General features: G+C 36.7%; 1 protein-coding gene across 10 annotated transcripts in view; it reads left to right on the top strand.

Annotated features, from left to right (window-relative positions):
• ALMS1 (ALMS1 centrosome and basal body associated protein) overlaps nucleotides 1-12,481 on the top strand; it is a 232,370-nt gene that overhangs the window by 131,238 nt on the left and 88,651 nt on the right. For 9 of the 10 annotated variants that reach the window (XM_059942945.1, XM_059942939.1, XM_059942940.1 and 6 more), the window contains 2 exons: nucleotides 4,320-4,561; nucleotides 10,320-10,445. In XM_059942945.1, the coding sequence (XP_059798928.1) occupies nucleotides 4,320-4,561; nucleotides 10,320-10,445 (368 nt within the window). The remainder of the gene's footprint in view (nucleotides 1-4,319; nucleotides 4,562-10,319; nucleotides 10,446-12,481) is intronic. The other variant, XM_059942937.1, reaches the window with a different exon arrangement.

Below are 12,481 nucleotides of genomic sequence, written 5' to 3'. Positions count from 1 at the left end.
TTTATTATTTTAATCAATTATCTTGATTTCATGTTATCTCCTTTACTGGATTTTTTTGTTCTACTTTTTCTCTATGATTCTTTTAGTGATTATTCTAGAGATTATACTTCTTGACTTTACAATTAACCTTAAATTAGTATTCTTACCACTTTATGAAAAATAAAGCATCTTACAACAGTTTAACTCCATTTGCCCCCTCCTGCTGTTTGTGCTTTTGTTGTATATTTCTGTTCTACATCCCCACAAGACATTATTATTGTCGTTTATTTGTAAAACAACATATAAATATGAAGGTGTATGTACCTGGGTATATGTACATGTATATATTAAACACGCACACACACTTTAAGTGCTCTTTGTTCTTTTCTGCAGTTCTGTTCTATGTTGGGCCATTTTACTTCAACCTAAAAGAATTTCTTCTAGTATTCCCTAAGGTCTGCTGGGGATCAGTTTTCTTATTTTTCATTTATCTGTATTTGATTTTTTAAAATTGATTCCAATTTTCTGTTGAGATTCTCCATATTTTAATCTATTAATCTCCATCTTTTACTCTCAATATAGTCATTTTAAAGTTCTGTGCTAACTCCAGAATCTGAATTCCCTCTAAATCAGTTTTTCTTGGATTTTTTTTTTTGTCTTAATTTTTAGTCACTTTTTCCTGCTTCATGAATTTCATAATTTTTGACTGTGTGCCGGACATTGTGAATAAAAAAATCATAGAGACTGAAGATGCTTTTACTTTGCACCAGAGAAGATTTACCCTTTTCTCTGTTAATCAGAGTGGCTGATCATTTCAGTCATTTCAGGAATTTTACTAGGTCAGAACTGGGTTGGAGCTTTAGTTGTCTCATCCTACCTATGATTTTTCCTAATTTGTGGCCTCCCTGGATTTTTGCTGTGAGCCTGACAGGTCTTTGATTCTTCAATAAATACAGTCAGTTATTGACTTCAGTCTTTCAGATGTTTGAATTCAGCTCTTTAGGCTCTCAGTTCTCACAGCTTCAGAGTATGGCAAATGTAAGGAGAGACCAGCTATGTATTTGTTGCCGTTACACTTTCTCAATGAAAATTTGTCTCATAAACACTGAAACATTGCAGATGATTTCACTTTTTCTGACTCAGCCCCCTTCTTGGAGATGGCACTTCTGGGTTTTTACTGTGAGTCTGGTAGGTCTCTAATTCCTCACTTTGGAAAGTTCTCTCCCTCAGGCATTAGGTATTTAGCTTCCTGCTTTAAATAGGTTCAAAAACTGGCAAATGTCTTGAAGAGGAGACCTAATGATTGTCACAGGCCCCTTTATCTAGCGGGATTTGGTTTGTTAGTGCCATGACTGTGCAGGAAATTTCACTCTGCTTTCTTGGCTCAGTCCCCCATCATCGTATACCACCCTGACACTAAGGAAATGTCCTGTGGGGGAAATCGGCTTGACATTCTGCTAGATTTCACTCCATCATGCCAGCAAATGAGTTCATCAAAAGGTATGGTGATTTCTCTTTTCCAGTGGAGTATGTCTCCCTACACCAAACCCCTGCTCCAAATCTCTAAATGTCCCTCTCTAGCATATTAGTTGATATTGTTTCTTGATTGCTTCCTTAGCTCAGTGATCTTTTATTCAAGTTTGTTTGCTTGTTGCAGCAGGAGTGATGGCCTGTGCCTACCTAGTGCAGGCATATTATTATGGAGATATGGCTTTGGTCCCAGACACCACAATAAGGAGAATATCATAAGAAAGCAAGTCACATGAGTTGTTTGGTTTCCCAGTGCATGTAAAAGTTATGTTTATGCTATACTGTAGTCTATTAAGTGTGCAATAGCATTATGTCTAAAAAAAGTACATATCTTAATTTGAAAGTAGACTTTAAGAATGCTACCCATCATCTGAGCCTTCAGCAAGCTGTAATCTTTTTGCAATAGTAACATCAGAGATCACTGATCACAGATCATGTAACAAGTATAATAAGGAAAAAGTTTGAAATATTGTGAGAATTACCAAAATGTGACATAGAGACACGAAGTGAGCAAATGCTGTTGGAAAATGGCACCACCAGTAGACTTGCTTGATACAGGGTTGCCACAAACCTTCAATATGTAAAAAAAAAAAACAAAAAACAAAGCATTATCTGCAAGGTACAATAAAGTGAAGTGCAATAAAGTGAGGTATGCCTGTACATCCTGCCTCAAAGTAGAAATCCTATTTAGATCACCTTTAATTTCTCTCTATGATATATTAATACTTTTCTGTTTAGGGTTCTTACATTTTTTATTATACTTACTATTAGGTATATGATGTTTTGATGATAATGTAGATGGCATATTTTTTAGTTTTTAATTTTATAACTTTTCAGACACAGAAAAATGTTAGTGGAATTTTTTAATGTTTGGTCTCTTATCTGGCAACTCTTCTAAAAACTAACTGATATTCTAATAAGTTATCTGTAGATTGTTTTGGATTTTCTGTATCCTTAATTATATCAACTATGGAAAGTGACAGTATTATTTCTTCCTTTCTTAGCCTTATATTTCTTATTTCTTTTTCCTGCCTTATTGCTAATGCCATTTAATACTTTTACTAACAGGTTGAATAGAAAAGGTAAGAGTTGGCATTCTTATTTTGTTCCTAATCTTAAGAGTGGACATTCTCCACATTTCACTATAAATAGGATGGTGGCTCTAAAGTTTTTTGTAGTTTCCCTTTGCTATGAGTTTTTAATCATACATAATTATTGAATTTTATCAAATGCTTTATCTGACTATACTGATATGATCATATACATTTTCTCCTTTATTTTATGGATGTGGTACATGACATTTATTGAAATTTGAATGTTAACTCACCTTGCATTTCTGGAGTAAAACAGCTTGGTAGGAATTCACACACACACACACACACACACACACACACACACACACACATTCACTCACTCACACACGCTACATTTGATTGTCTAACATTTTGTTTATGATTTTTGCTTCTATATACATAAGGGAGATGGATCTATTTTCTTTTCTCATAATTGTCCTTTTAATTAATGAATAGTATATAAAGGGTGGAGATTTAAAAGACCTTTTAAAAGGTCTTCTTCTTCTGTAATATAATACAATACAGTATTACTCCATTTTTAAAAAATGACCTTTTTTATTTTCAAATAATTTCAAATCTGCAGAAAAGATACAAACATAATACAGTTCCCTTTACCTCTCTCCCACTTTTTCCTATTGCTATCATTTATACATTACTATTAACTAAACTTAAGACTTTTTTTGGATTTCACCAGTTTTCCCGTTAATGACCTTTTTCTGTTCTAGGACCCAATCCAGTATATCACATTCCACTTAGTTAGTTGTCATGTCTCCTTAGTCTTCTCTGGTCTATGACAATTCCTCATTCCTTTCTTGTTTTTCATGATTTTGACAGTCTTGAGGAATATTTGTCTGATATTTTGTAGAATTGTTCTCAGTCTGGGTTTGGCTGATGTTTTTCTCATGATTCGACTGGAGTTATAGGTTTTGGCAAAGAATACCGCAGAAGCGAAGTAACCTTCTCATCACATCATAACAGAGAGTATGTAGTGTCTCCGTGACATCACTGGTGATGTGAAACATCATCACTTGCATAACATGGTGTTTGCTAGGTTTCTCCACTGTAAAGTTACTTTTTCTCCCATTTTGTACTCTGTTTGGAATTCAATCATTAAGACCAGCCCAGGACTGGACTTAAGGGGAAGATTAAGCTTCACCACCTCCTTGGGGAGGAGATGGATGCCGGGGGGGAGGTTACCTACATATGGAATTCTTCTGTTGGCAAGATTTGTCTTCTCCCTCCCTCCTATTATTTATGTATTTATACACTCATTTATTTACTCCATTATGTTTTAATATGGATTCTTTATAATCTATATACATAATTACAACCTTAAAAACCTCTGGTTCCCCCACTGACATATAAACTTCTTGAGGAAAGTCTTTGTTTCATTTTTATTTTTGTACACTCTGTGCGTTTAGCATAGTCCCCTAATTTATAGTGGACTTCCTGTAATTATTTTTTAATGGATATCTTTCCACTTCAACTGAAAAGTACCCTTTCCTTATATAATAGCATTCTAAATCCAAAATAAAAGTAGATTTTAAAATAAGTAAAAGTAAACTCATGCATGATCACCCTGTAATAAGTATGTAAAAAAGCAAAGGGTACTGCAGAAATAACTTAACCATTTGAGTTGGATGTATCTCCAAAAAATATTGAAGCCACTGGAAAGAAATTACAGTATTTGATAAGCCAAGGATATGACCTGCTGTGTGCTTTCTCCTTTTTGTTCAGATCACCAAAGGAGATTAAGACCCCGTTTTCTCCCTTCTCTGGAAAATTATCATCTGATGCAGTCACTCAGATAACAACAGAAAGTCCAGGAAAAGCCATGTTTTCATCTGAGATTTTTGTTAATGCTGAAGATCGTGGACATGATATTCCAGAGCTCAGTACACAGAAGTTGGGCAAAGTTCCTGTCAAGTTTGCTTCACCATCTTCAGTCCAACAGATTACTGTTCCTCATGGCACAGATGGTAAGAGAATTTTAGGTCATATTACCAACTTTTGTGTGTCATTAACTAAGAAATTTCTTGATTGGGTCTTTCTAGTTAGAAAACCTAATTTTAATTTTAAGCATTAGGTTGTACGTGATTATATCATCTTTTATTTACATAGCTATGAAAAGAATATAATTAATTATGTTTTTACTTCAATTTCTAGTGAAGTTAACAACCTATGTGAAACTCATGCTACTTGTGGTTGATGTATTTTCAACTCATAATACTTGTCATAAGAATGCAAGTAGTTCACGAAAACTTGAAAGCTATAGAGGTTCAATTTTAGGGAGGTAGATAATTATTTGGCATTGTTTTCTTTTACTATTGTTTTGCATGATACAATGAACAGATAGCAAACACAATACCAGTCTATTTCTTGCTCAAGAAACGTTGACCAGGGACCCAGGTTGACTGTGACCCTGCTTTCTTTAAAACATGGAACCTTGGATTCATCATCATAGTCAACTGGAAGGGACGAAAAGCATGGAGGAGCATATGTTGGGAGGCTTTTATGGGCTAGGCCTAGGTGTGGCCCACATCACTTTCCACTGACTAGGAATAGTTTAGCTGTGCTTTCCAGGATGAAGAAGAAATGAGTTTTGGTGAACAGCTAGCAATCTCTACCATAAGGTCTACATTTAGAGTGTTCATCTGCTATCATGACAGTGATATTTTTATTGTGCTCATACTATATAACATTCACAATTATAGCAGGTTATTTTCTTTTTCAGACCAGTAACTGGAAAGTTAAGTTCCCATTCTACCTCCAAAGGAGGGTGGGAACTTTCAATTACTAATTTTAAAGTATTCAACAGTTTGTACAAATCTATTCAAAATATATTTTAAGTTTTCCTACTTGTGCAAAAAGTTTATCTGTCTGTAGGTATAAATGGAATATGCCTAAATGTATAAAGAAAATTGCTTAGTTCCACATTTAAATTGCACTGAATTTAATTTGAATAAATAAATTTATATGTTGAAATGGTTATATTTCTTTTTTTTTTTTTTTTACTTTTATTTATTTTATTTTTGGCTGTGTTGGGTCTTCATGGCTGCGCGCAGCCTTTCTCTAGTTGTGGCGAGCTGGGGCTACTCTTCATTGCAGTGCACGGGCTCCTCATTGCAGTGGATTCTCTTGTGGCGGAGCACGGGCTCTAGGCGCGTGGGCTTCAGTAGTTGTGGCGCATGGGCTCAGTAGTTGTGGCTCGCGAGCTCTAGAGCGCAGGCTCAGTAGTTGTGGCACATGGGCTTAGTTGCTCCGTGGCATGTAGGATCTTCCCGGACCAGGTCTGGCACCCGTGTCCCCTGCATTGGCAGGCGGATTCTTAACCACTGCGCTATCAGGGCAGCCCGAGATGGTTATATCTCTTATACATTTTTATTGTGAAATAAAATTATGCCCCCCAAATGTATAGTCTAATCAATATCACACAGAACACCTTTAATGTGTCAGTTACCTATTGCCACCGTGATACTGTATAAGAACCTCGAAAATCTCAGTGCTTTATAACAACAGACATTTGCTTTCCTCACTCATGGGCTTATGAGTCAGTTGGAGTTTGGCATCAAGATGCAAAAATGGTTTGGGTCTGTTCCACATGCCTTGTACTGAAACCCAGGCTACTCTGGGCTATGCTGTTTTCATGTTGGTGGCAGAGCACAGGAGAGGAAATCCAACTGTGAAAGTGTATTTTATACCTCTTCTGACATCAATGGTAGATCAGTCTATATAGAGCCCTCAGTTCATGGTTTTACCTTTATATACAGGTACTTGGTAGAAAGGACTCCTTTAAAAGAGAAATATTATTTGGTTTAATAATAAAATATTTTTAACTCTGTGGATTCAGAAGTAAAATTTTAAAAAATATTTTAAAAGTATACAGAATAGCATGTTGAATTTATGACTATGTGTCCACTGCTCTGAATTAACAAATTAAGAGTAATATGCTATATGTTTATATTTAGTTCCATTTGCAAGTTTTTTGAAGAAATAAATTTTATGGTTGGACTTTCTTCTTTACCCTTCCCCAGTCCTTTCTTTCTCTCCCAGGAACAACCATTATTTGCTGAATAGTCGCTTCTTCCCCCAGAGATAGGCAGTCCAAAGTAACTAAGACTTCTGCATCCAAACATAAAGTTGTTGAGAATTTCAAAAAGCCACTTATCTTGCCTCTGAATTCTCCATCTCCACATGGTAGCCATTCTTGCTCTGGGTCCATTGTAATTCTGCCCAATTGTTGTTGTCCATTTTCTGCAAACTTTGAACTAAATGGTAAATTTAACCATCACCACCAAGCTTTATATACACTGGTGGAGGAAGAAAACTACTAAATCAGTATTCTAACAATAATGACTACAGCAACGTCCAAAGAGAAGTAGAGGCTACAGCCTATTTTTCCTGTTATTTAAATTCTTCCAGCCTCTATACATTTCTTCATTCTCCTTGAATTCAGCCAGGTTCTCATTGGCTGGGGTTTGACCTGATAGGTTGGTACAAGTATTCCTAAGTAGCCTAAGGCTTTGCTAGCCCTGCATAGGTTTAAGGTAATTTTTTGTTAATTTCTATGACCAGGCTTGGTAAAGTAGTCCCCTAGGTGTAAGCCATACTCCTACTGACTTTCTTCTTTTAAGGTAACCTTATTTCTCCCTGATAGTTAAGGTCAATTGTAGTTTTAGTCAACACTATGGCATCCTATTCCCTGTATTGTTTCAGTGACATAAAGAATGTAAAATGACTAGATGGCTCCTGTCTCCCGGTAGAAGTGCCCCTCCCTTATTTCTAAGATCTTCCATCAAACAAAGCAGAGTCACAGAGATAGAAAGCAAAAGATTTTAAAGGCTTCTGCCTTTGTTCCTAAATACATGCATTCTGTCTGTGGGATAGGCAAGTGCCACATGTGGTTCTGAGCACATGCCGTATTCGGTAAGCTAGCATTCCAGCCTCAGAAAGTGATGCCTCCCAGCTTGTGCCATGACAGTTATCAGTAAATTGTTCACTCGCTTTTTTTTTTTTTTTGAGTTTACCGTAGCTGTGGGTGATCAGGCTTGTGAGGAGAACAGTGACTCCCTTTAGGCGTCAGCCTTTTGTCTCATTTCCTTCACTATGAAGTCAGTTCCTTGGTTGGAATCAGGGTACTAGTAATATGGGTTCCATGTCAAATCATCAGAATGATGGAATGGTCAAGGATGGTAACACAATTCTAAGTAATATAAAAGTTGTTAATGCGTCCAGAATGAAGGAGATCTCATTCGACTCTGGGACTATCAGACTCTGTCTAGAGTATTTTGATTTTTATAAACTAGACATGGGCAACTAGGAGTCCATCTAGAGGTGATTACAGGATGCAAGAGAAGACCATGGTCCATAAGGATAAACTGAAGAAGCTGTTGTGTTTAATCAGGAGAAGTGGTAGCTATCTACCAAATTCTATTTGAATGAGCAGTACAACCCCATGAATACTGAGGAGTAACCTAAACAAGAATTTTATAGGACTCATGTGATGGCAATACTAATCCTTTGTGTAGGCATAGAAAAGGAGAGTAGACTAAAAGGAGGGATGGGATATTTCTGAATGGGAAAATTGAATATTTAAAGATGTCATTTATTCCCAAATGAATTTAAACTCTAATGTAATTCTACTCAAAATTCTAATGGAATTGTTCTTTTGAACTTATTTAATTGATCTTAAATTTTTTCTGGAAGACTAATAAAGAAAATACTGGAAAAGAAGAGTAATGGGGAGGATAAATTTTAGCAGCAACCAGTGGAGTGTTTTAATGGGATGCCTGGAAGTTGCAGACATTATTCTCACCCTTGACCTTTGGGCCCAGACTTAGTCATATGTCCATACATGTCTGCAAGGGAGATTGGGAAATACAGGGTACAGATGAGCAGTGTGTACGCAGCTAAATATCAAAATGCTGTTACAGAGAGAGAGTTTCTACCACATCATGAAAGGAAAACAGTATATAGAAAAAGCTTTCAGGGACTTCCCTGGTGGCACAGTGGTTAAGAATCCGCCTGCCAGTGCAGGGGACACGGGTTTGAGCCCTGGTCCGGGAAGATCCCACATGCCGCAGAGCAACTAAGCCCGTGCGCCACAACTACTGAAGCCTGCGTGCCTAGGGCCTGTGCTCCACAACAAGAGAAACCACTGCAGTGAGAAGAGTGAGAAGCTCGCGCACCACAATGAAGAGTAGCCCCCCTCGCCGCAACTAGAGAAAGCCCGCATGCAGCAATGAAGACCCAACGAAGCAAAAAAAAAATAAGGAAAAGAAAAAGATTTCATTTTCTATAATAATCAAATTACTACTATGTCACAGACATTTTAGAAAGAATTTTAGCAGTTAGTATTTAAAAAAAAGAAACTATAAATGGCAATTTTTCACTCTGAAATCAGAAAATTCATGTGAGATGGGGCAGCAGAGGATAATGGGTATGCTATAAACAGGAAGTCTTTATTTAGAGAATTCTTTATTATTGAAAATTTAATTTAGCCTAAATTTTTAACATTATGAGAAGGGTTAAATACACTTAATGTGTAGTAGAATGATAAAAAATGTGAAGATAGGAAATAAAATGAATATTTTATTATCAATGTAAAATAGAAAAACTGAATTCCACATTATACATACTATACACAACTATGTAAACAAATAAATACAGAGGAAAGACCTATAGAAATACATTAAAATATTAATAATAGTTATCTTTGAGTGGTAAGACTTTGTCTTTTTTATTTCTGTGTATTTTTTTAATATTGAGAATTTATACTTTTATAATGGAAAACTTATTTTGAAAATCTGCCACATAGAAGAGAATTAGATTTACTTTCTATGACTCTGGCGGGAGAACCTCCAAAGATCAGTAGTAGGGGTTAACAACGACCAGGTTTGGGTTCAATATAAGATAAAGTGTTTCTTAGTTAGAGCCATCTAAATATGGAATAGATTGCTAAGAAGTCGTCTTCTCAATGAATCCTACCTACCCGTACCACTCTATTTAAACTGCATCCTGCTGCAATTTCCCAAATACTTCTAATCTTCCTCAGCATTTTCTAATTTTTTGGGGGGGAGTGGCTGTTTTCGGTCTTTGTTGCTGCACGCGGGCTTTCTCTAGCCGTGGCGAGTGGGGGCTACTCTTCCTTGTGGTGCATGGGCTTCTTATTGTGGTGGCTTCTCCTGTTGCGGAGCACGGGCTCTAGGTGCGCAGGTTTCAGTAGTTGCAGCACGAGGGCTCAGTAGTCGCAGCACGAGGGCCCTAGAGCGCGTGGGCTTCAGTAGTTGCGGCACATGGGCTCAGTAGTTGTGACGCTCGGGCTCTAGGGAGGACGGGCTTCAGTAGTTGTGGCACACGGGCTTGGTAGTTGTGGCACGCAGGCTCAGTAGTTGTGGCGCACAGGCTTAGTTGCTCCACAGCATGTGAGATCTTCCCAGACCAGGTATCGAACCCATGTCCCCTGCATTGGCAGGCAGATTCTTAACCCACTGCACCACCAGGGAAGTCCCAGTATTTTCTTAATTTTTTATGTCACTAATAATTTATAAAAATACTAGATGATTTACTTATTTAGTATGCTAATTGTTTACTGTATATCTCCCTCTTCTAGAATGCTAGTTTACTGATATATTCCAAGAATCTTGACCACTGCTTGGCACATTAAAGGTACTTAATATTTGTTCAGTTAATTAATCAATGTTTTCTTATTAATTATTCTGATCTTTATCTCCTTAGGCCAGCCTTTACTGTTGCCATATAAGCCTTCTGGTAGTACGAAGATGTACTATGTTCCCCAATTAAGACAAATTCCTTCATCTCTGGATTCTAAGTCAGACACCACCATTGAGAGCTCACACTCAGGTATTATGCAGAAATTATTCAAAATTTTATTTTTTGAAATTTTATTTGTGGATTGGCTGTTTAATTCTGGATGACATTTGAAAGCACAGTGCTATTTAATCTTTAAGTGATACATAGAGCTTTTCATGCCTCAGTCTCTGGTTCAGATAGGTGAGTTATTTGGTCAGATGTATTGTGTACACTCAAACATTTGATAAATATTTGAAGAAAATTGTATGAACAGTTACTTGTTTGGGTTAGTGGACTCCATCTAGGACAAAGGTTTCCAAGTTTTCTCTGTTCACAGTCACCTTAGTGTTTGGGTGATTTCTTTTCTCATCATCATAGGGATATAAATGATCAGCAGCATATAAATACATGAAGTATTTTTTCAGATACTAAGCTATTATGTTATTAGGGTATAAAAATACTTACCGTTTTGATCTTACAACTTAATAAACAAAAATATTTTTGGTTTTGTGTTTGAAAGAAAACATTTTACTTTGTTCATAAATATGCATAATTACTTGCTAATGAGATATGTGTGGCTATTAGGGCACAGTTTCTCAAACCTTGAGATGAGATTGGACACAACCACCCTCATTTATTGCTTTTGGTACAGAAACTGTCAAAAATCCAACTCTCCAGAGATACAGACAGCAGCATTGAAAGGAATGTAGCAGTATCTAATGTTGAAACTTTAAACTATCTTTAGCTATTAGTTTTTGTCCTGTACACCAGATATTACATATCACTGTTTCCCTAGAATTTTAAAATATCCCACAGCACCCCTGTGAGATCACTACAATAGAACTGCAGATTTAGAAAATGAATAGCATCCCGTGGAGGAACTGAATAAATATTTTCTGTGGAAAATTATAAGGATACGGAGTTGGTATGGTGCGGGGTTTTGATTGTTGGGATAACATATTGATTGGTCCACAGGAGTTGACTTGGTTCAGTTTAGATATAAATTGTTCATGATTTGTCAATAGACATCTTTATAGGTGTAGAAATTAAAAAGAAAGTAGTTGTCCCTGGTCTTACGCAGATTTTCTGTTAATTTTAAGAGGACCCAACTAGTATCTAATGGTAACTGAGTTAAAGCCCCTGGTATAATTGCTCCTGATTTCCCACTGTGATGTCACTGAAAAGAAGAACCACAAAATGCTCATATGTTAGGACTGATTATGAAGCCTATAACCAGGAACTGGAAGAAATTTTCACTACCCGCATGGCTATGATTTTAAAAACACACTTAATGGCTACCAGACATAAAACAAGCTTACTTAATTGATTGTAGGTAGGAAAATCTTTTATCTCAGTCTCACTTTCAGCCCCCTAGTTCAGAAGACAGAATGTACCAATAGAAGTCTAATCAGGTGTTCCAATATTTTTTGAGGCCTCCTGTGTACTTCTATTCATTTACATCCTAACTCTTCCCTTTGGAGATATTAACTGTGAGAAAAATTGGACAGCAGTGGGAAGAGGAAATGACTCAGGGATGGTACATTGTATACTGAGAAATACTGTCCGTATAAATAAAGTACTGAATGCATCAATTAGACAAGAAGAGATCTGTTAGCTATATAGACTTGAGGTTGTCATTTATCATGTTCTGCATCTATTCTGAGAGTGAGGGAGTTGACAGTAGAAAATAATAGTTTCTTAGATCAGTAGAGCTGATCTAGATGAAAGTCTAGGAATTGTTCTGATAGATATTGTCTATTAGTATGTTGTGATTCTATAGATATTAGAAAGATCCAACTAGAGTTTGGGGCCAAGGGAAAGTCATAAACCATTGCAGATATTTAGACCAAATAGTTTCTCCTCAGTTGAGAATGAGTAAACAATTGAACTCATAAAATTCTTTTAAAAACAAAAACAAAGGGACTTCCCTGGTGGTGCAGTGATTAAGAATCTGCCTGCCAATGCAGAGGACACGGGTTCCAGCCCTGGTCTGGGAAGATCCCACATGCCACAGAGCAACTAAGCCCGTGCGTCACAACTACTGAGCCTGCTCTTTAGAGCCTGCGAGCCACAACTACTGAGCCATG

Source organism: Balaenoptera ricei, chromosome 13 (assembly GCF_028023285.1).
Source record: "Balaenoptera ricei isolate mBalRic1 chromosome 13, mBalRic1.hap2, whole genome shotgun sequence".
NCBI lineage: Eukaryota > Metazoa > Chordata > Mammalia > Artiodactyla > Balaenopteridae > Balaenoptera > Balaenoptera ricei.
Note: the sequence above shows the minus strand (reverse complement) of the source record. Positions and strands in the feature narration are given on the sequence as shown.